Source organism: Podarcis cretensis (assembly GCF_951804945.1).
Source record: "Podarcis cretensis genome assembly, chromosome: 7".
In the NCBI taxonomy this organism is placed as follows: domain Eukaryota; kingdom Metazoa; phylum Chordata; class Lepidosauria; order Squamata; family Lacertidae; genus Podarcis; species Podarcis cretensis.
The window spans coordinates 68000882-68023507 of NC_137176.1; the positions used below are offsets into that span (position 1 = coordinate 68000882).

At 46.1% G+C, this 22626-nt stretch overlaps 1 protein-coding gene across 2 annotated transcripts in view; it reads left to right on the forward strand.

Annotated features, from left to right (window-relative positions):
- The first annotated feature begins 5735 nt into the window (after positions 1 to 5735).
- The window catches only part of ESRP1 (epithelial splicing regulatory protein 1), a 37334-nt gene continuing 20443 nt past the window's right edge, over positions 5736 to 22626 (forward strand). The window contains exons 1-7 of one of the 2 annotated variants that reach the window (XM_079984734.1): positions 5736 to 5989; positions 6900 to 7028; positions 10882 to 10995; positions 14117 to 14231; positions 20237 to 20335; positions 21408 to 21462; positions 22290 to 22400. In XM_079984734.1, coding sequence (XP_079840860.1) covers positions 5858 to 5989; positions 6900 to 7028; positions 10882 to 10995; positions 14117 to 14231; positions 20237 to 20335; positions 21408 to 21462; positions 22290 to 22400 — 755 coding nt within the window. In that variant the 5' untranslated portion in view covers positions 5736 to 5857. The remainder of the gene's footprint in view (positions 5990 to 6899; positions 7029 to 10881; positions 10996 to 14116; positions 14232 to 20236; positions 20336 to 21407; positions 21463 to 22289; positions 22401 to 22626) is intronic. The other variant, XM_079984735.1, reaches the window with a different exon arrangement.

A 22626-nucleotide genomic window follows, 5' to 3' on the forward strand; every position in this document is an offset into this window, starting at 1 on the left:
TCCTGGGAGTAAACTCCTTTAAACAGTGAGAATTGCATTAGCTGAACCTGCATAGGATGAAACAACGCTCCTGTGCATACTTGTGTCTGAGCGATACGTGCTTCTAAATGTCCGTAGACTTGCTGAAAGTAATTAGTAATTCTATAATCCTCAAATCATTGAACGTTGACAATAACAAGAGCGCCACATCGCAGGCAAACTATGATGTGATAAACATTTATTTACAACCATACTGCTTATAAGTCAGCCTGTACTTGTTAGAGGATCTGGTAAAAGTCAGATCCAGGATTTTAAAAATGTATCCTCTTGAATTCATATTATTATTATTATTATTATTATTATTATTATTATTTACAAATTATCATACCATCCACCACCACCCCTAAAAACCTACCATTAAATCACAGACCACATCAGTCTCGAAGGACTGAACGGTATAAATCACAGGTCTTGTGCTTTCGGGGGCAGAAACATGGATCCAAAACCATACTCCGTCATGCCTGACCTTGCCCGTGTCGGCGGAGGCTGATGGGAGTTGGGAGCCCTATAACATCAGAATGGAGAGAAATGCCCTAACTATTGCTACATCGGGATTCTCCCTAACTCCCAGAGGCCCAACAGGGATACCTGTTAGATAAGATTGCTCTGTGACTCTCTTCCCCGCAGCCAGCCCCTTTTGGCACGGCGACTCTGGCCAGAGGCTAAGAAGGAGTTCTTCGAATCCGAAGCAGCCTCCCACGCGCAACAATCTCGCAGGCGAGCGAGCTGCAGCGCAGTGCGCAGACTCAAAATGTTCCATTGAGAAGAGATGTTGGTAATTTTTTTATGAATGGCAGTCGGTGCAGAGACAGTTCGCCCATAGCCGCTGTGTGCAGACAGCCAAGAATTGCCAACCTGGAATGACTGACGATATTCCGCCTTCGTGTGTTAGTGTGTGTCTCCGATTGTTGCTTACGGTGCGAAATCATTTGCCCTGAAAAAGAGGGCGGGGAGTGCTGGAAACACTGAGCAAGTTAATTCCGAGCGCGGCGGCTCCCTCCTCCCAAACCTGATCGCCCAGTCCGGCGGCGCCACAAAGCTCCTGCTCGGGCACTGCTTCCTGCAGGCAGCTGCCCGCCCGGAACTGCGCGCACGGCTTTGCAGCAGCTGCTTCTCCAACCTTTCTTTGCAGAGAGCGGGAGGGCGGCAGGATGGAGCTGAAAAAAGGCTAAAAAGTGGAATCGGACTAGGATGGGATGGGCATGGAAGGCGGGTGGTCGCGACTCGCGGCTCCTTTCTTCTGGAAATCGCATAAGCAAGTAGGAGAGCCACCAAAGAGCTCCAAAATAAAGAGCACACTGTGAGATTCTGTGAAAATGGCATCTGTCTGAAATCAGTGGCCAAAGCACGCACCACCACCACCACCCCTTCAAAAAAAAGGGGGGACAGTGTGCTCCGTATTAACTTGTAAAGGAAATATATATAAGCCAGCAACCCTGTCTTGAAAAAGGCAACAAAGGGCAAGACTATTCCCACGCAAAATACTCCCCTCTCCGCCCTTGTATTTTCCTGGTTTTGTTTTGCGCTCTGCTGGTGAGTCTGCAGCGCGCAAATCTCAGGCACTCAGCAAAAAATAAATTTTAAAAATGCACTTGTGCCATCAACAAGTGGGAAGAGACCTAGCACGCCGAGTTGGTTGTCTAACTTGTCTCCACCTTGCCATTCCCTAGAAACAAAAAAAAGCTGCCTCATTCCGAGTCAGAGCAATGGATCGATATAGAGATGCGCCCAGACTGGCAGGGTTTCTCCACGGTTTCTCCAGATCTACTTGGGGATGTTGGGAATTGAACCTGGGGAACCTCCTGCATGTGACCCTTCTCCATTGTTTCCGAATAAGCGGCTGGAACTATTATTAATATTACATTTATTGAGTCGCCACGGCGACTCAAAGCGACTTTTGAGCAAACACACACACACCATGGGATAGGACTGTAAACCCGCATTCAGTTCAATTGTAGATATTCTAAGGCTGAAATCCTATGCCCACTTTATTGGGAGTAAACCCTGTTAAACTTAAAGGGACTTAACCTTTGAGTAGGATTACACTGCAAGTGCTCAGGAATTGGGGTTGACAGAAGCAAAGAATAGGAGAGTTGGAAGGGACCCCAAGGGTCATCTAGTCCATCCCCCTGCAATGCAGGAATCGCAAGTGGATCATACATGACAGAAGGCGCCAGCCATCTGTTTTAGGGCACTGTGTGTTCTCAATTTATGTTTTGTCATTTTATGCTTCATTAAGCCGCCCAGAGAACAGTGTTACTGTCCAGCCTTCTATAAAAATAAGAAACCACGCTTAATTCGGAAGTAGCTCCCAATGGTGTAAACATAAGGCTCTTGTAGTGGGGTCGGAGAATTGGAACCTTGGAGACCACGGTTCAAATCTGCAGGTAGCCGTCAATGTGTGACTTGGGAATAGTTGATGTGAGGAGTAGAGGAGAATATTGTACGCCACCTTGAGCTTTTTGGAGGAAATGGGGATTTAACTGTAATAATATTAATAATAATACAGTAATCACTTCCTTGCTCAGAAGTCAGTCCCGCTGCTATCAATGGAGTTTCCTTCCTTTAGGAAATGTGCGAAGAAATGCCTCCCGATTCCACGCGTGTTCCTGGAAAATCAGTCACAGGGGACTTCACTCTTAGTGAAGAGCGCAGCTTATTGAGACTTACTTCCTGGTAAGTATGCTATAGATTTGCTCAGTCCATCAGTCCCAGTCGATTCGATTTCTCACCCCCATGGTCAACATCCTCTCTGTCTAGCAGATTCGGGATGAAATGTCTCGGCAACAGTTGTTTTGAACTGTATTCTTTTGACCTCAAGCACTCGGGGAAAAAACTGTCAAAATCTTTCTATCATTTCTAGTTTTAGTTAAGTATTCTTATTTATCTACTTGATTTGGGGAGGCAGCTGCGCCCATGGCGGACTCTTCAAACTGCTAGCAGCCTGTCAAATCGCTCCGCAGGAAATCAACGCTACCCACGGGACAGCTGTTCATCTCCAATCTTTTATTCCGCAGCTTCGGGCCCAGTGGGCGTTTTATTGGGCTGCAAGGGCTGCCACAGAGGAACTATTTCCAGCTTCTTGAAAATCTATACAGGCTTCTAGGAAGTCCTTTTGGGTCCCCAGCTGTTGTTGGACAACTCCCATCAAGCCTGCCCGCTGGTATTGCTAGCTAGGGAGCGTGGGAGTTGCAGCCCAACACTAGCCAGGGACCCCAGGTTGAGAAACACTAGGGCGGCAGCGAGCTATAGTATCCACCGAGCGAGGGAGCGCGCGATCCAAATTCTAGAGATCTTGCGCGCACAGGGCCAGATGATCCTGAAAGGAGCTGCTGGTTTCCCCGCTGCACCCAGGAATGGATCCTTTCCCCACCGCTGATGCCAGGAGACGAACCGGACTTTCCATAACCCGGAGCACATGGCATCTTAAGGGCAGAGTTAAAAGAACCACAGAATTCCAGAGTTGTAAGGAACCCAGAGGGTCATCTAGCTCAACCCCCTGTAATGCAATATTCCCCTTCCTATAAACTTATTTTTAAGGAGAGGGGAGTAGTAGCAGGTGGGAGGGGACAGATCATATCCTTCAAGGTCATGGAAACCAAGCCTTACGAGGAGCGCTGAGAGGAGAGATAATAGCCATTTGCAAACATCTTCAGGAGGGTAGGACTGGATCCCATGGCTTCAGGTTTCAAGAAAGGAAATTCCGACTGAACATACGGGAGGGAAAACACTTTCTGGCAGTAAGCTCTTTAAACAGTGGAACATTCTCCCTCGGGAGGTTGTAGACTCTCCGTCTTTGGAGGTTTTAAAGCAGAGTTTGGATAAGCCATCTGTCATGGATGCTCCAGCTGAGATTTCTGCATTGCAAGGGGTTGGACTAGATGACTCTCGGGTCCCTTCCAACTCTACAATTCTATGAAGATGAAAGCTGGATTGGTCAGACCAATGGGTCTAATCGTGGGAAGGAGGAATATTTATGTCTAAACGGATAGATCCGTACATATCTTTTTGTTGTTGTTGGGGTGGGTGGAGGGGGAACCATAGCCGCCGAGGACGCAGAGCACATCCTTTGTGTGCAGAAGGTCCCCAGTATCGCGGGGTAGGACTGGGAAATGTCCCCTGTCGGGACCCCAGTTGAGATGCTGCCCGTCAGTGTCAACGCGACTGGGCTCGGTATAAGGCAGCTTCCTGCGTCCTTAAAACGGCTGGGGAGCAACAGGGAACTAGCCTCTGCTCCAACTTTTTTGCACGACAGCCCTTCATATATTTGGAGGCAGTTCTCCTTTAACGTTCCTTGACTATATTGTTTCCCGGATCCTCACCAATCTGGGCGGTCGCCTCTTCTCTGTCTGGCCGATCTCTGCCATCCTTTCAGATACCATTTTCTGACACTACTCCGTATGTTCCGTCGTGCGTGTCCTTCCGTTATCCTTGGCACCCAAACAAGACGCCTGACCTTGTGCCTGTTTACTTGGAAGTAAGCCTCACTGAGCTCTTTTCCAAATGAGTGAACATAGCACTGCAGCCAAATAACCTTTATTAGTAGGCTAGTCATAGACAGTTAGTGGCTGGTGCATTTGTTAAAGGGAAGTCCCTGGTTCAAGTGATACTTCTGCCATGAGCTCCCCGGGTGGGTCCTAAACAAGGCCGCCGCCCCAGCCTTCAAACACTCTCATCCTCTATACGAGGAAGAACGCTGACCTACCTGTCAGGGTGGTTGGAAAGATCACAACCAGGTAACGCACCTGAAATGCTTTGAATAATGCCCATAATGGATTACTGTTATTATTGTTTTGCTAATTATTACTACTACTACTACTTGCATTTATATCCTACCGTTCCTCCAAGGAGCTCAAGGCGGCATAGTTCTCCACCCCAATTTATTTTCACAACAACCCTGAGAGGTCGGTTAGGCTGAGAGTGACTGGTCCAAGATGACCCAGTGACCTTCATGCCCTTTTGTTTCCCAGGTCCTATTAATAATATCTTTTAATTCATCAGAAGAAGATCCCAGGCCGGTTCACAAAAGGGAAACACAAATTGAGAACCCGGAATACACAAGAAAGCAAAGCAAACCAATAACCCCTCTAGTCCTAGCCCAACACTCTTACCACTACACCACACTCTCAGCTTTGTAAAATGCATAAAACCAACACAGCACTTTATTTCTTTATTTTGCAGCTCCATACCAAGAATGAATAAAAAGGGTCCGCTGTGGAGGTGAGCCGGCCAGCCTTTTCCGGGACTTCCAAACTCACGATCGCGTGCGCCTCCGTCTCAGGCAGGTGTCCCCCGGCGCCTCTCCTGGGCGCAATCTCCGTCCCTCGGTTAAAGCCCCTCGGCCTGCTCCCCCCGCCCGCTTGCCACGTCCCTTGCGGGGAGAGAAGCCAATGGGCGGCCTCCCTCAGGTGTGTCTCTCTCACCTGCACCACGTGGGGCGGAGGAAGGGGCAGGTACAGCCACATCCCCAAACAGCCCCGGCCCGCAGCCATTTGCGCGCCTCGCAGGGGTGTAGCCCGCCCTGCGCTGCGGAATTGGCTCCTGTTGCAATTAAGCTACAAAAAGAGGCCGCGTGGGGCAGGCGCCTCCCCCCACGCCCCCGCTCTCCTAAATGCAGGTGCGGGGCAGGGCCTGAGCGAGAGCTGAGGTGGCTGGAGGTATAGGGTTGGGAAGGGGGTAGTATTGCTCCCCTGCACAGGAGAGGAGGAGGGCGGCTTGGGGGGTGGCTGGGTTGGGGGCTGGCTGGGCTGGTTTTGCCAAAAGTTTGGTGAAGGTCCTTCTTCCCGCCCCTCCCTCTGTGGGGCTCATCCCCGTCGGCATGACGGCGTCTCCGGGCTACCTGGTCATCCTGTTCGGGACCACCGCCGGAGCCAACGGGGCTCGGCTGGGCTCCGATGAGAGAGAGTTGATCCAGCTGCTGTGGAAGGTGGTGGATCTGACCAATAAGAAGGTACTCCGCTTTCTTTTTTTCTTTTCTACGCTAAGAAGTGTGGGCAGGAACTTTTGTGCCCTCGGCAAAACCGAGGTGGGTCGGAATTAAGGTTGCGTACACCATCTATTTAATACCCCCCAAATCCCATTGGGAACTGCAGTTCACCTCTCACCGAGCTACAATTCCCAGCATCCTTAAACTTCTGTTCCCGGGACTCCTTTTTTGGTGTGGGGGGTGCTTTAAATGTGTGAACGCAGCCCAGCTCCCATCCAGTGCACGCTTATTTGGGAGTAAGTCCAATTAGATTCCGTGGGATTTACCTCTTGAGTTGTTAGTGGGGTGTTCTATTTTTTTTTAAAATAATAAATATATCCATGGATGTTGACCGTAAAGGTGTTTGAAAAGAAACTAGACTGCCCCCAATAAACTCTTCCGGCTCAAGGAGTGTCCTCGAGGGGTCGTTCAGGCCCGGAGCGGTGCTGCTGGAGCCAGCCTGGCGTCAGAACGCTGCGAGCCCCGACTTCGGATCTCGGCCGGGCCGCGTGTAAACTCTCCGCGTGGTCCCAGTGACTGCCAAGGAGCTTGAAAGCAAGGCTCGATTTGTGCCCCGCGCGCCCCGGGTGACTCAGAAACCCGACGGAACCGGCCTGCACGTGTCTACTCGGAAGTAAACCCTTCCTTACTCTCCCAGATAAGCGGCCGCAGTGTAAACAAACGCTCGAAGAAACGAGGGCCTTGACTTCCAGAGGCCTGGGCCTACATGGGTCAAAGAGCCCGGCGCTGGCCCAGGTTAGATCCGGTTTACCAGCAACCAGCTTGGTCTGTCTTATCTGGGAATGCCTGCAGGGGAGATCTTGGGTTGGAAGGATTTATCTCTTCCTTTTGCCTTCCCCGTCTTCTCCCCGACCCCTCCCTTAATTCCATGGAGTTGGGAAATCTGCATGAGGAGTTGATCGGGCCCGATCACTTGGAGCTGACGGACGAGTGCAAAGAAGAAACCGGCCTCGCCGAGGAACGCCTGGCGCTCGCCCCGCAGCTGGAGCAAGCTCTGAGACAGGTAAGCTAGGCTGGGTCGTGGGAATCGGGTGCATGCAGGTTAAAAGGGGGAGAAGTGCTAAGAAGACGCTCCATTTCTCTTCAGGGATGGGTTGGGCTTGTTTTGGGAGGGGAGGGAAAGCTGAGTCACCGCAGAAGGAGCAGGAAAAAGTCGACCTTCCTCGCCCACGTGTGCCTAAGGAAGACAGGAGATGGCTTCAGACTGTTTTTCTGATGTTTCAAAGCTCCATGGCCTTGACATTTGTGTGCGCGCTTGCAAGTAAAGCCAGGAGGATGGCTGTTGCTGCTGTAGAGGCATCACTTCAAAATAGGAACACAGAAATCTGCCTTGCTCTGAGCCAAAACATGTGTCCATTTTGCTCAGTATTGTCTACTCAGACTGGCAGCTCTCCAGATTTTCAGGTAGCAGCTTTTCTCCAGCCCTGCCTAGGGGCATCAGGGATGGAACCTAGGACTTCCTGCATGCAAGGCAGATGCTCTATCACTGAGCTGTGGTCCGTCCCCAACTGCCCCACAGTGACACTTACTCCCAGATAAGTGTGGCTAGAAATGGCAGCCTTGAAAGGAAGGTGGACCCTGTGATTTCCCTACTGCTGGCCCAGAAAAAAACCCCAATCAGAGTTGGCACACTTCCTTTCCACCTTGTTTACTCAATTCTGTCATTCCACAAGTCTGTGGTTTGTATTTGGAGTTGAGTAGAGGAAAGACCTGAAGAGTGGGTGCAGTAAATTAGGTCTCTCTAAAGTTGCTGGTCACTACTAGTCACTTCTACACAAGCTGGTGGAGGCCACAACTGACTAGCAAATATATTAAACATCCCCCCCCCCCAGATAGTTAACTGATAATTGAGCAATTGCACCTTTCTCTAGGGACGCGGGTGGCACTGTGGTCTAAACCACAGAGCTTAGGGCTTGCCGATCAGAAGGTGGCACTGGGTTAAACCACTGAGCCTAGGGGTTGCCGATCAGAAGGCCAGAGGTTTGAATCCCTGCAACGGGGTGAGCTCCCGTTGCTCTGTCGCAGCTCCTGCCAACCTATCAGTTTGAAAGCACGTCAAAGTGCAAATAGATAAATAGGTACCGCTCCAGCGGGAAGGTAAACGGTGTTTCCGTGTGCTGCTCTGGTTTCACCATAAGCAGGTTAGTCATGCTGGCCACATGACCCGGAAAAGCTGTCTGCGGACAAACGCTGGCTCCTTCGGCCAGTAAAGCGAGATGAGTGCCGCAACCCCAGAGTTGTTCACAATTGGACTTAACTTTCAGAGGTCCTTTTACCTTTACCTTTTTACCTTCCTCTAATGAGGAGGGAACTGCAAGCATACAACTGCCTACAAGGTCTTTCCAAAACGGATAAGAGGTTAAATAATAACTCAAGTTACTAAACAAACTGATATGCCCTCATGTGGAACAATGGGCACATTTTCCTTTATTGGTGGATTTTAAGAAGAGTTTGGGTCTGTAGTGAATCATAGAATACATGATGTGCAAGTATTGTAAGGAAATAAGTGGCTGTGGAGCCAAGCCCTTAGCTTGCCATGTTAGGGGCAATATTGTGCTTCTTGTACAAAAAGTTAAAGAACCTTTTTTAAAAATCGTGTTGTTAGAGAGTTATAAAACCCTATTGATGGGCTAATCCTACCTTGAGGCAGAGTGAGGCAGTTACCTCGAAACAATTGCTGGGGATGCAGGTAGTGGCCATTCTTTTTGAGCCAGCTGGGATAGCTCAGTTGGTAGACCACTGAGACTCTTTAAGAGTTATGGGTTCGAAGCCCACATTGGGAAAAAGATTCTTGCATTGCAGGGGGTTGGACTAACGACACTTGTGGTCCCTTCCAATTCTATGATTTTATGATTAAGCAGCTATTTGCAAACTTCTGAGCTGGCAGCAATAACTGTACAGTCATACCTTGGGTTGAATATGCTTCATGTTGAGCGCTTTCGAGTTGCGCTCTGCGGCAACCCGGAAGGAACAGAGCACATTACTTCCGGGTTTCGCCGCTCGTGCATGCGCAGACGCTCAAAATGACGCCTCGTGCATGCACAGAGGCGGCGAAAAGCGACACACGCATGCGCAGACCTGCCATTGCTAGTTACGTTTGCTTCTGGATGTGAACGGGGCTCCGGAACCGATCCTGTTTGCATCCTGAGGTATTGCATCACTGTACTCTCTTTCCACTGTTAGAGGCAATATGTCTCTGAATACCGGTTGTTGGGAACTGCAGGTGGGCAGAGTGCTGCTGTGCTCATGTCCTGCTTGCAGGCCTCCCACAGAGATGCGGTTGGCCACTGTGACGACAGGATGCTGGAGTAGATGGGCCATTGGCCTGATGCAGTGGTGGTGGTTCTTACGTTCAGTGCTTGCATGTTATTGATCGGATTTGGCTGTCTCACTTAATTGCCTTCTTCCAAGATGTCACACACATGCTGATTTTCCTTTGGGGAAAACCCCTGACCAAGCAAGCAGGACGAAAGGCCACCTGCCTAGCCCACACCTTGCAGCTTTCTTCATGTGATGCATATGGGTGCCACTGCACTGATGCATTGCATTACAGTGGTACCACTGGTTGCGAACGGGATCCGTTCCAGAGGCCCATTCACAACATGAAAAGAGTGCAACCCGCAGTGGTGCATCTGCGCATGTGTGGGTTGCGATTCGTTGCTTCTGCTCATGCATGTGACATCATTTTGCGATTCTGCGCATGCACGGGTGGCGAAACCCAGAAGTAACCCTTTCTGGTTCTTTTGGGTCACCGCAGGACATAACCTGAAAGAACGTAACATGAAGCAAACGTAACATGAGGTATGACTGTACATCAGCTGTCTTGAATAAGCAGCACACTGATGTTAATTGGACAGTGACTGAGGGGCGCTGAGGTGTTGCAGAACTGAGTGTGTGTGTGAAACATGTGGTCTACCTTGTACTGGGTCATCTTAGTGCAACCCCCTGCAATGTAGTGGAGCATTTTGTCCAAATGCCAGATTGAACCAAGATCCAGTGGTTAAGCTGGTCAGATTCTGTTTTGAGGATGACGTGAGGTTCATATTCACCTCAGGAAGCAAAGTAACTTGGGCCAACCCTGTGTAAAGATATGCTGAAGGTTGCTCATATTTAATTATGTATGATCAAATGCTATATAAAAAAAATCCTGCCTCTCCAGTAGAAATTGTGTGTGTGGTTTGTATTAATGGAGTTATTAGCTATTCAGACATAAAGCTCACTGCTTGACTTTGGCCAGTCACATACGCTTGCCTATCCTACATCACAGGCTATTATGAGGGTAAAAAGGAGCAACGCTGTGTTCTGCTCAGAGTTCTTTGGAGGAAGGGCAACTAAATCCACAGTGCAAAAAACATCTTAACAACATCTGTCTAACTTGCAGCCTTGAAATACACCTAAATCTGCTGAAGTTCAAATATTCTTTATTAATTTTGCTGTACCTACACTATCTCTTGCATGGTTGTTTGCTGTTGTGCATTTTTGTGATTCCTCTTGCATTTGTTAACATGTTTTTAACAGAAGCCTATTTTGGCATTAAGCGGTATAAAAATTAATATGTATTAATGTTTTGTTGATAATTTTACTGTTTCATGTAAACCATTTAGAGGTTTTAATGCAATCAAGAGGTATATATGTTTCATTAAATAAATAAAAATAATATTTTGGTTTGAAAGCCACTTCTGGGACTTTGTGATTGAAAAGCAGGATACAAAGTAACGTAAGCAGCACTCTGATTTGGGCAGGTAGTGAATCCTACTGAAAGCATAACTGATAAAAAGTATTTATCTAGTCTTGCAAAATGTACTTTCAGGTTGTAAGTGGATTTTTCTTTTTTTTTTGTGTCTTGTAACTTTTAGTTTAACCAGTCTGTGAGCAATGAACTAAATATTGGTGTAGGTACTTCGTTCTGTCTCTGCACAGATGGGCAGCTTCATCTCAGGCAAGTTCTTCATCCTGAAGCTTCCAAAAAGGTAAGAAGACTAAGATTTAATTAATTCTGACCCCTTCTGACTATCAGGATATGCATGAATTTATTGCACATAGTTTTGCTTAAAATGAAGTATTTCTCATCACATTGCCCGTTTTCTGAAATCACTGATGTACGGGGATGTGTAAAAGAAGAGAATGGTTTGTTTTTCACAGTACAGTCTTGTTCTTTTTGGCGGGGGGGGGGGGAGTTACAGGACTAAGTATTCATTCTTTACATGTTTCTGTTACATACTAACTGCAGTTCTTGCCTGTAATTTCTATTGAGTAGTATAATGACCCAACATGAATTTTAATGTTGAGCACAATTGCATTTTCAAAGCAAAATTGATTGTTAGATAGCATGGTTGCAAGTGTTCCCAGATCTTGCTGCCATAAACAGTATTTAAATCCTAAATGCACTTAAACTATGTACACTTAACTTTGATTAAGACTCATTGCATTCAGTGGGATTTACATCTGAATAAAGTATGCATAGGATCAGGTTGCATATAACAATATTCATTTTGGCTTGGACCTAATCTTTGGTTGGAAATCCTGCCAAGTTTAATCTGGCCTTGATCGTCTACTCTGGTAGGAACATGTTTGCAAAAATGCAGTGTACTCTACTTGGATCTTCCTCTGGAAATGGTTTGCATGTTTCATTTAAGTTATAGCTGACATTGCAGACTTGGATCATATATTGCCAGTCTTAAAAACAACTACACTTTGCTGGCTAGTGTTTGCCTCCAGGCCCATTGCAGAGTAACCTTTAAAGTACCAAACAATTTAGGACCCATATGCTTGATGATGCCTACTCCAAATCAACCTGCCTGCATTTTAAGTTCATTTTCTGATGCCCTTCTTCAAATGCTACTTTTATCACAGGGGAGAATTGCTTCAACAAGGGAGGTGGCCTATTTTTGGTACCCCAGTTGGTACCTTTCCAGGGGGGTATGTCTGGTCCCAACCTTGTTTTCTTGTAGGTGCCAGACAAAAACATTTTATTTCTGATGACTTAAATATTTTAAAACATGACAACTACTGCCTGCCTATATCTACTGCTTGATTCCTTATATTGTCTATTTTGTTTTGCTTTGTGTCTTACTTTTTGTAAATTACCTTGAAATCCGTTGAGATAAAACGTGTATAAATATTACCAATAATGCAGTGGTTGATTTTCCTTCCCAAGCAATGCTTGCTTGGAATTTCTTCTGCTTCTGTATAAAGAAATCTACGTATGCAGCGTTGCATATGTACTACATCGCAGGTACACTGCATGTAGATTTCCAGCGCATATGACAGCAATGCCAGTAAAAATCACATGTGAAGCAATTTTTACTTTGGCTGTAGCTGATGCATTTTGCTGCTTAATCTATCAGTCATCTTTTCAAAGAGATTAAATCTGTGCTCCGCACCTTTCAGATCACGTTGTTGTAGATCTTGAAATTCTGGTCGTGAACAATCTGTGCTTTCCAAGGGTTCCTATTGCTGCTAATGTTACAGTAGCAAAAATACATGCGCGTTTTGAATCTTGTTGGGTTTTTCGTTGTTGCTTTCAAAAAATAAGGAAGAGCACCAGTAAACTCATCTTTCAACCCATTATAAAGAGAATACATATTCTCTTAGTAGTTGGGTGGGCAGTCTGGAGTTTAGCACCACCTGGAGAGCCCCACAGTTTTCATCAGCTGTGAGGCTTGAAGCAGAGGCAAAACAGAAATCAATCTGCCACAGAAGTATGCCTCTTTTTTTTTTTTTACTTTTCACTTCAGCCCACCCTCCGCTATGTAAATCAGTGCCTGAGGCGTATTGCCCTATAATAGGATCACATTGCTCTAGTGATGCGCCAACAGAGCGGGGGAGGGAATGAAGCTTTTTAGCCATGCCCAAGGTTCTAAACCATGTCAACTGCAGCTAAAATAATAATAACCCCATTCATAAATATAAAGTGGGGCAATGCATTTGTCCTTTCTCAAAAAGCCTTTGGGGTTGAGTTGATATGCATAGCAATATACGGTACATACGTGTGTGTGAGAGAGATAGACGATACTCTTTATTTGACCTTAGAGCAGTCTTTAAACTTCTATAAAATAACAGAATAATGGATGCGTGCGAAATCTGGCGTTCATTTGGGATAAGCTGCGTAGCTTGTCCATAGTTCCTCTTGTGAGCATTGCAGGCTCTTCCAATCTTGCATCTTCCAATATATGCACAGGTACAAAAAATGCTGTGTGGAAGAGACTTCTCTATGTCTCTCTGCTATACAGCCAGGCCAAGCCCAGGGTTCAGGGAGCTCAAGCCTGCATATAAATGAGAGACGAGGTTTTAAGTTGGGAGTGTTCTTTATGGAAATGTTTTTCGTAGTATGAGCTTATTGGAAAAGATGGGGAGTTTCTTGCAAGAATGGGGATCCTTTGATCCTCCAGATCTTGCTGGCCTCAAACTTCAGCATGATCAGCTGTTGGGGCTAATGGGAAAACAGCAACATCTGGAAAGCCACAGGTTCCTCATACCTGGCTTACAATACTGAAGGAATGTGTGGGTGGTGGGGGTCCCCCCCCTCTTTTGTACTTTCTTTTGCACAAGACTATAAATGTGGCCTGGAAGGACTATGGGAGAAATCCAGCATAATGCAATGGCAATTGTTCCATCAGTGCACAAGCTTTTCAGCTTGCCATGTGGAACAATACCCCCCTCCCCCCTTCGCATGCTAGTCTGGGGGTTCTCCGAATCCCCCCATCATTTTTGGGAGTGTTGGGTGTGTACGGAGGGAGGCAAGAAGCCCCACTATATTAGCAGGGACCCTTGCACTGGCTTCTGCTAGTGGGGCTTGTTATCCTGCCCTTAGTCTGAGATGATGTGTGCCTTTTCAAATCGGTTCTGCAAAACCTTTCTTGGCTCTGTTAGTCTTTATTTTGTGAGTAATTGTGAATGGGGCACAATTTCTTATTAAAAGACACTGAGGGTGAGCTCTCACGAGGGGAAACTTAGATACCGGTAAGTGAAAAAAAGTTGACTTGTAGCTTACAAAACGGTTTCCTGTAAGGCTAACCGAGCATGCTTTCAACCTGATAGTGTGCAAGCTATACACCTTGACTTACTAAAATTAACATGTCATTTTTGCAGAACATCTTGTTGTCTGAATGTTTCTACTCATTCTTTGATCTGCGGAAGGAATTCAAGAAATGTTGTCCTGGCTCACCTGAAATCGACAAATTAGATGCTAAAGCCATGGCGGAATGTATCCTTTTAAAATGAATGAAGTATTAAGAGCAGTGCAAGTTTAATCTTTAGAGCGTCTGGAAGAATTGTGAATCAGTTCACTTTGCCTTTGAAGCTCCTTTCTTCAAGGTTCTCCTCTTTAAGACCAGTCACAGTGTCCTTGGAGGCAGTGGCGTAGCGTGGGTTATCAGCACCCGGGGCAAGGCAAGTAATTTGCACCCCCTAACCCATGGATTTGCGCCCCCTAACCCGTGGATTTGCGCCCCCTAACCCGTGGATTTCCCTAACCCCCAGATGTTGCGCCCGGTGCGGCCGGCCCCCCCTGCACCTCCCACGCTACGCCACTGCTTGGAGGCAGAAACACTCTCTGGTTCTTGAATGTTGCAATTTCTGATGTTAGATTTTTGCTACAAGACCACGTCTTGTTTGCTGCAACAGACTCAGCACAGGTACCTCTGTACTCTATCATTTCCAAGGTTTACCCTTGGAAGTCAGATCAGATTCTCTCTCCGGCTTTTGTGTTATTTGCACACAATTCTGCCTGACAGGGTGTAACGTGATTAGTTGCAGAGCTTAATCAGACCCCTATCAACCATTGGGGCTGGGGCTGAGGGGAAGAAGGGGGACTGTTCTTGGGTTTCTCCACAGTAGTGTTCTTAATTACACCACGGTTGCAAGCACAACATTATGCTTCTTGGTTGCTCTGTGGACTTCTCTACCTGAGTTAGAGTCCAGCAACATCTAGAGGACCACAGGTTGACTACCCCTTCCCTGTGCAGATTGGTTCTTTAGGTTCCACTGCTCTGGGGATTTGGAAACTCTGACTTTCATCCCCAGCCAGCATGAGCTGGGGATAAGGGATCATGCTACAGTGGTGCCTCGCAAGAAGAAAAGAATCCGTTCCGTGAGTCTGTTCGTCTAGCGGTTTTTTCGTCTTGTGAAGCAAGCCCATTGACGGCTTAGCGGATTAGCGCTATTAGCGGTTTAGCGGCTTTTAGCGGCTTAGCGGATAAGCGGCTTAGCGGCTTAGAAAAAGGGGGTGGGGAGGGAAAAAACCCCGCAGGAACTCGCAAGACATTTTCGTCTTGCGAAGCAAGCCCATAGGAAATTTGTTTTGCGAAGCACCTCCAAAACAGAAAACTCTTTCGTCTAGCGAGTTTTCTGTCTTGCGAGGCATTCGTCTTGCGGGGCACCACTGTATTGTTAAATCTTTTTTGGTGACCTCACTGTGAAATTTTGACTGTAAAGGGGGGAAGCAAATGAGGAGAGCACATTTTGAGCTGGAAAAAAATCAGAGGGGGATTTTTCAGTTTCTGATTCAGCCACCTGCAGCTGCTTTTCATTTTTTCTTTTAAAAAAGGAAAGGTTGGGAAATAGTTAACATGCGCCAGCCATGGGACATCTAATCCAACCCTCCAAGGTCTCTCTTGCTTTGCCATCTGCCGATGCTTTTGAGTGGGAGGCATAACTAGCCTTTCTGTCAGACTCATGCAGAGGTTTGGTATCATGCGCACCACACAACCCAAACTGAAGCTTTTTAATCGGTTGTAAAAGTAACTTAACAAAGGGGCCAGTGGCAGGTGGTGGTTTGGGGAGGCAGTGCTCACCTGCTGGTGCTGCTTACCAGGAGGCAGGGGCAAGGTGGTGTGGTGCATATGCTGTGGCAGAGCCAGTCAGCTGGTGTGAGGTCAGGTACACTGCTGCTGCACCACCATCGCCAGGCCATCTACTACTGAATGAGGCCCATGTATCTGAGCCACTGCAGTGTAGTGGTTAGAGTGCTGGACTAGGACTTGGGAGATCAGGGTTCAAATCCCCACTCAGCCATGAAGCCCACTTGGTTGACTTTGGACCAGTTACTATCTCTCTGCCTCTTTTCTCACCTCAAGCTTCTTTGAGAAAAGGTGGGATATAAATTTAATAAAACATTAGCCTTAAATGTTATTCGACAATAGTTACTACAAGCACCTTACTGTTGCGTCTGAAGGCACAGCTTTCTCACCTTGTGGCGGTCTTCTATGAAGGCTTCCATAACTTACTTACTTTTATTTATCAATTTTAAACAGTATCCTGGCCTTCCTTCCAAAGGAGCATAAATACAGGATTTCAAACAAGATCTAACTAACATCGAGTCATTTTCCTTTCTAGTGTATTGAGAGCAATGCTCCTGTTAAGATACGACATTGGCTTTTTGTGCTGACTCAAGTTCCCTTGGTCCACTACAACTCATGTGCCAGCCTTAGTTGCCCATCATGTTATATAGCCATAAATGATAAGGCATCGACTTGTGGGTTTATCAGCCTAGTTCTTCGGTGTGAGATCTTCCCACCACGCTGACCAACGAGCTAGGGAACTGACTGTTCCAACTTGGATCCTAAAGTGGCCCTGTGTTTTACAGCTATCTGCTTGCATTCCCTGCCCCTGCTTCAGTTCATTGCCATTCTCCACTTGCAAAGCTCGCTCAGCTAGTTTCTGGTTGAAGATGCCTCAAGGGTGGAGTGAATCAAGTTTGCATGGCTGCCCATAAATCATGTGCCTTCGGAGGATGCATTCTGCTGTTCCCTTAACAGTCAGACATGCAGAAATCATTACATGGCCAATATGAGTATACTTGCAACTAGAAATGCCCACATGACTTGTTTGGGTCAAGGCTTTTGGAATTCCATTCAGATGTTTGAAGAAAATACAGTTTCGTCGTCCTAGCACTGTGCCACTTAGGATACAGGCTGGGGACAGTAGCCTTTAGTTGCAATGTAAAATTATACAAGATTATACACCCATCCGACTGGGTTGCCCCAGCCACTCTGGGCAGCTTCCAACAGATCTAAAAACTTCCCTATACAGTGGTACCTTGGTTTACAACCATAATCCATTCCGGAGGTCCGTTTGTAAACCAAAACAGGTTGTAACCCAAGGCGCACTTTCGCCAATGGGGCCTCCCCCCAAAAATTGTTTGTAATCCCCCAAAAAAGGGTTGTAATCCAAAAAAAGGTTGCAAACTGGGACACACACTTCTGGGTTTGACATGTTTGTAATCCAAAACGTATGCAAACCAAGATACCACTGTACAGGACAATTATTTGATTATTTATTTATTGCATTTATATCTCACTGACTTTCCAAGGAGCTCAAGGTAGCATAGATGGTTCATCCCCCTCATCAACCATCATAATCTTCCCCTCATAATCCCCACAACAACCTCAGTGAGGCAAATGAGGCTGAGAGGCAGTGACTGAGCCAAGGCCACCCAGTGAGCCTCATAGTTTGGCAAGATCCTAAGTACTATAACATGCTGGCTCTCAAGTTATCGGAATGGTGTTCTGAAAAGCAAATTGAAGTAGCTATGGGAGGTGAACCAGCACTTGTGCTACATGATGCGTAGGCTTGAACACAGGAGGGCAGAAGTGTAGAGAGACTGGGGAATGTGCATCGCACCGAATCCTAATTTGGCCAGGTGCATCTTGCATTCTCCTAACCTTTGCATATTTAGTCTTACGAAGGTTCCCAATTGCAAGGAAGGCAGGAGGTACAGCACACCCCACCACTGTTGGGAGTGGGACTGACAAACACACCCCTCTTCCTCTAGTCATTTTTGCCTCTGCTATTCAGTATGCTGCTCTGCAGTGCAAACATCTTGTGCATGAATAGCTAGTGCATCAGGTAAAAGCCCAGGCAGAAGTCTCTCTCTCTCAAGAGATGCTTCTCTTCCATTTGCAAAGAGGTTCTCTCTCATGGGGGAGCATTCAGGGAGATGCCTCCTCCTGCCTTCTGAAGTGGTACAGCCCTAGGAGGCAGTCTTGGAAACGGACATGAAAGCTAGGAGCTAAATGTCACCTTAAACCTAGTTTATGGACGTAGCGATGGACTCTCTAGGCACACTTTTTTATAAGAAGAATACAAAGCTGAAAATGAACGAACTGCCCCTAAAATATTATGTTCATTTTTCACATGGTGTAGTCCTTCCCCTGCCCAACCCCCTAATACAGTGGACCCTCTGGTTACATATCACTCTGGATACGTAACTTTCAAGCTACTAGCGTGGCAAACCTGGGAAACATCATATATATTCTTCTGGGTTTCGCCACATGCACAGGAGCGGCACCTCTGGTTACGGACCCCCCCCCCTCTGAACAAATTAAATCCATAACCAGAGGGTCCACTGTATTCTTAATAGAGTCTCTTCTCCAGTCTTCAGAGAGCAGCTGGAAGTGGGGAGACAGAAAAAGGTTCTCCCTTCTACTCTGCAGTTTTAATCTGAAATCTTAGGCGCAGTACTGCGCCCAGAGCTCAGAAACTGCTTGCACTAATGAAATTCCTTGTCACCAGATGCACCTAGAACAATGGGAGTTTTGAACACTGCTAGGAGGATTGTGTTGGGTTCCCCCCCCCCCGAACATTTTTCATTGGCTTTGAGATGTTAATGGCTTGTGGGAAAGGATAAATGCTAGTCGTAGATCTGCTAAGAGTCTAGACTCTGACTTCATCAAGCATGTCTGATTCAATTTCAACCAATGTTACACTGACAATTTGAGGAATCGTATAAAATGGAAGAAATGCTGTGGTTGGTACTGCAGGAGGGGGCTACTGTAAAACAAAATGCTAATCTGTCGGAGTATCAAAGAGGAAAAAGTCTAATTTAAACGATGTGCAGATCAATGGCCAGAACTAATAATGCAGCATGGCAATGGCAGAGCCATTAATTGTGAATAACTGGGAACGAAACCATTTTATGTAGGAAAAGAAATATTTCTCATGCAAATGCTTTCATGAAGAGGTTTGCAGTGCTGCAGAAGCAAAGAGTCTCATTTTGTGTTTGACAATCTGTTTTATAAAAATAAATCTGAAGCATAAGGAGTGTAATGGATGTACTTAGTCCCAATATATACGATAATATACAAAAATTACTTTTCATATTTTGTGTGTGTGTGATATATAAATAGAGATATATATGGATTACATTGACTGATGAAGTAATAGGGACGCGGGTGGTGCTGTGGTCTAAACCACTGAGCCTCTTGGCTTGCTGATTGGAAGGTCAGCAGTTTGAATCTCTGCGATTCCCAGCTCCGGCCAACCTAGCAATTTGAAAGCATGCCAATGCAAGTAGATAAATAGGTACCGCTGCAGTGGAAAGGTAAGCGGCGTTTCCGTGCGCTCTGGTTTCTGTCACAGTGTTCCGTTGCGCCCGAATTGGTTTAGTCATGCTGGCCACATGACCTGGAAAATCTGTCTGTGGACAAAGGCCAGCTCCCTCGGCCTGAAAGTGAGATGAGCGCTGCATCCCAAAGACGTCTTTGACTGGACTTAACCATCCAGGGGTCCTTTACCTTTTACCTTTAATGAAGTAGTTCTTCACACAGCACATAGTCAAACTATGGAATTCCCCCCCCCCCCCAGGAGGTAATGATGGCCACCGACTTGGATGACTTCAAAAGAGGATTAAACAAATTTGAGGAGCACAGGGCAATCAATGGCTACTAGCCAGGATAGCTGTGCTCTAACCTCCACAGCTGGAGACATCATGGCTTCTAAATACCAGTTGCTGGAAACCAGGTGAGGGGAGAGTGCATTTGTGCTCACGTTCTCCGCGCTGGTTTCCCACACACATTGGTTGGCCACCGAGAACAGGATGCTGGACTAAATTAGCCATTAGCCTGATCTAGCAGGCTTTTTCTTACGTTAAGCATAATACCTGTTTCATTACTGTAATAGATTTATGGCTTTAGTGATTAACTTCATCATTCCAAGATCAGAGGAAACATGTTTGAAGCTTTAAAATTTTATATTGTGCGTCAGATCTCATCAAGATTGCGAATATTTTCCTTTTGTACATTTCCAGCTCTTACGTTTCTAATTACTCTTTTAATAGTATGGTGGGTGGGCAGATACCTAGATGTGGAGGATATGAGAGAACAGGCCTAGGGACAAACACCACAGTGAATCAATACAGGTTGATAGCTAGCCCTGAAGCATAATCTGTTTAAATTGCCGCTTTAAGATTCTTGACTTAACAGCAATGCTCAGATCTGAATCTTGACAAGAGCAGTTCACAACAGAATTTTGGAGCTTCTCAGGTGGAAGACATGGGAAACATCATATTAACACTCATCTCAGAACCATACAGTAAGCTGTTTCTGTTTTTCCGGTTGCCTGTTCCTGGTAAATCTGTCATCACTTTGTCCTTTGCGTCTGATTGACAGGGATGACTTGTTTTTTTAAAAGAAATTTAGGATATTCAGGTGTGCCATAATTTCCTCCCTTCCCCACTGACTATCCAGGTACTAAAGGCTGCTGAGCCAGTTCTGTTGCAAGATTAAATGTTTTGAACTAGACTACCAGGAAGCCAGCTTAGGAACTTAGAAATCAGGAGAATGAAAAGGAAATTGTGGTGCAGTGACAGGAAATATGTGGCTCTCAAGATGCTGGTGGACTCCAGCTCTCATCAGCCCCAGCCGGTGTGGCCAGTGGATGGGCATGATGGGAGCAATATCTGGAGGGCCACACAGCTCCTAGATTCTGCTATAGCGCTCTTTCCTCATATGATAGTACAACACAGAGGCAAAGAGGCTGTGGGGGATCACAGGCTCAGCCTGAGAGTTCTAAATCACATGAGGAACCTACACAGAAATGATAAGACTTCCTGCCATGGTCATCCATGGTGGGTAGACCATAATCTCCAGTTTCTCAGCTTCCTTTCTTTTTAAAATAGATTCCACAACATGCTAGAAACCTACCCCTAACAGATAAGACAAAATATGCAGACACGATTCCCATTTTTGTGAGAACAAGTCTGCTCATCATATTTTAGTGTTTTACTCCTCACCCCAGAGAAAACTTCATGCGGGTACACATGCTCCCTGCTTTAAATATTCTCATGTGAGGGACTGAGAGGAGCTGCACAACTTTGGAGGCAGAGACTAAACATAGAGCCTTGTAACCCCGCTGTTGCCTTTTTGCACAAGTGACACTCCATTTACTAAAAACACACCAGCTTCAGAAGCAGCTCCAGGCTTAGTATGGTTGGCAGAGAAGATGTGTAATTGTTGGGTTGAGTTGAGGAATCATGCAGCAGTTCTTGATACAAGAAGTGCTTTTTCGAGGTGTACAATTGTCCCCTTCTTTGGCAACATGTTGGAAGGTATATCTTACTCTGGGTCTAGACATTTCGCTAACTTCATTCTGCTGTGTTTTGTAGATCACACGTTTTCGGATCCAGAAAGGGTAAACTACAAATTTGAAAGTGGGACCTGGTAAGTGCATGCTCTTTTTGTAACGGAAAGCAACAGATTCTTTCCATTTTGAATCTGGCCTGCTGTTTTCCTTAGAATACTGTAACTTTAGGGGCAGGGGAATGGATCCATACCTCCACTGCCAGGCATCTTGCTTGTGAACTGACCTGTGGTGTCTGGGTGACTATGGTTAAGAGCTAAAACGTTGTGCTAGGTGGACTAATGTTCTGACCCAGCATTTTTTTTTTTTTTAAATATCATTACAATTAAACTCAACTCTCCTTCCAAGGAGCAAAGGATAGCATACTTTGTTCTATTCCTGTATTATCCTTGCAACCACCCTGTGAGGTAGATTACGACTTAAGCGATAGTGACTAGCTAAGCAGGTCACTTGAAATTAAGGGACATAAATGAGGCATGGTCGCTAACTTTAGTGGGTCTACTCTGAGTAAATGTGAGTTTACTACAACCCATAGCCTTAAATACATTTCACTACCTGCAAGGAGCTTATAATATAAAAATGATAAGCTAGGAAAGAGAGAAAGCAGCAAGACTGCCACAGATAGCCTATTCAAAACATCTGCTGCCTAGTGGTGACAACATTGGCTCTTGGTTTTTTTCTCTGCTTCCATTTTTGAAGATTACAGCATATTGGAGGACAGGCCCATAATTTCAAAACTGGTTGAGATTCTCTTTTTGGGGGTGGGAGGGATAAGTCTCTCCCTGACTTGTTGCGAAAGCATTTTGAAGAATGTGGGATGTGAGCCGATAGAAGATACCCTTGGCTCTAGTCATGGTTCATGATGATAGGCAAATTTTCAATATATATCCTTCTGCTTGATCTGCAGCAGCAAGATGGAACTTGTGGATGATAACACCATAATCCGAGCAAGAGGCTTACCATGGCAGTCATCGGACCAGGACATTGCTAGGTTCTTCAAAGGCCTTAATATTGCCAAGTTAGTTCTCTCATTTAGTAACGTTTGTTATTTTCAGCCATGTTCTCAAACTGTTTCCTGGAGTTGACATATTGGCTGCCCTTGGCGACCAACCAAAATTTGTATTTGGCATGACCCTGCTAAATACAATGAAGGCTAAGTGCAACTATTGTAGGGGTGAAACCCTGCTCCCTGGCTCATGGCTAAGAAAGAGGCCTGGAAATTTACCTCCCTTGCCCTAAGTCTT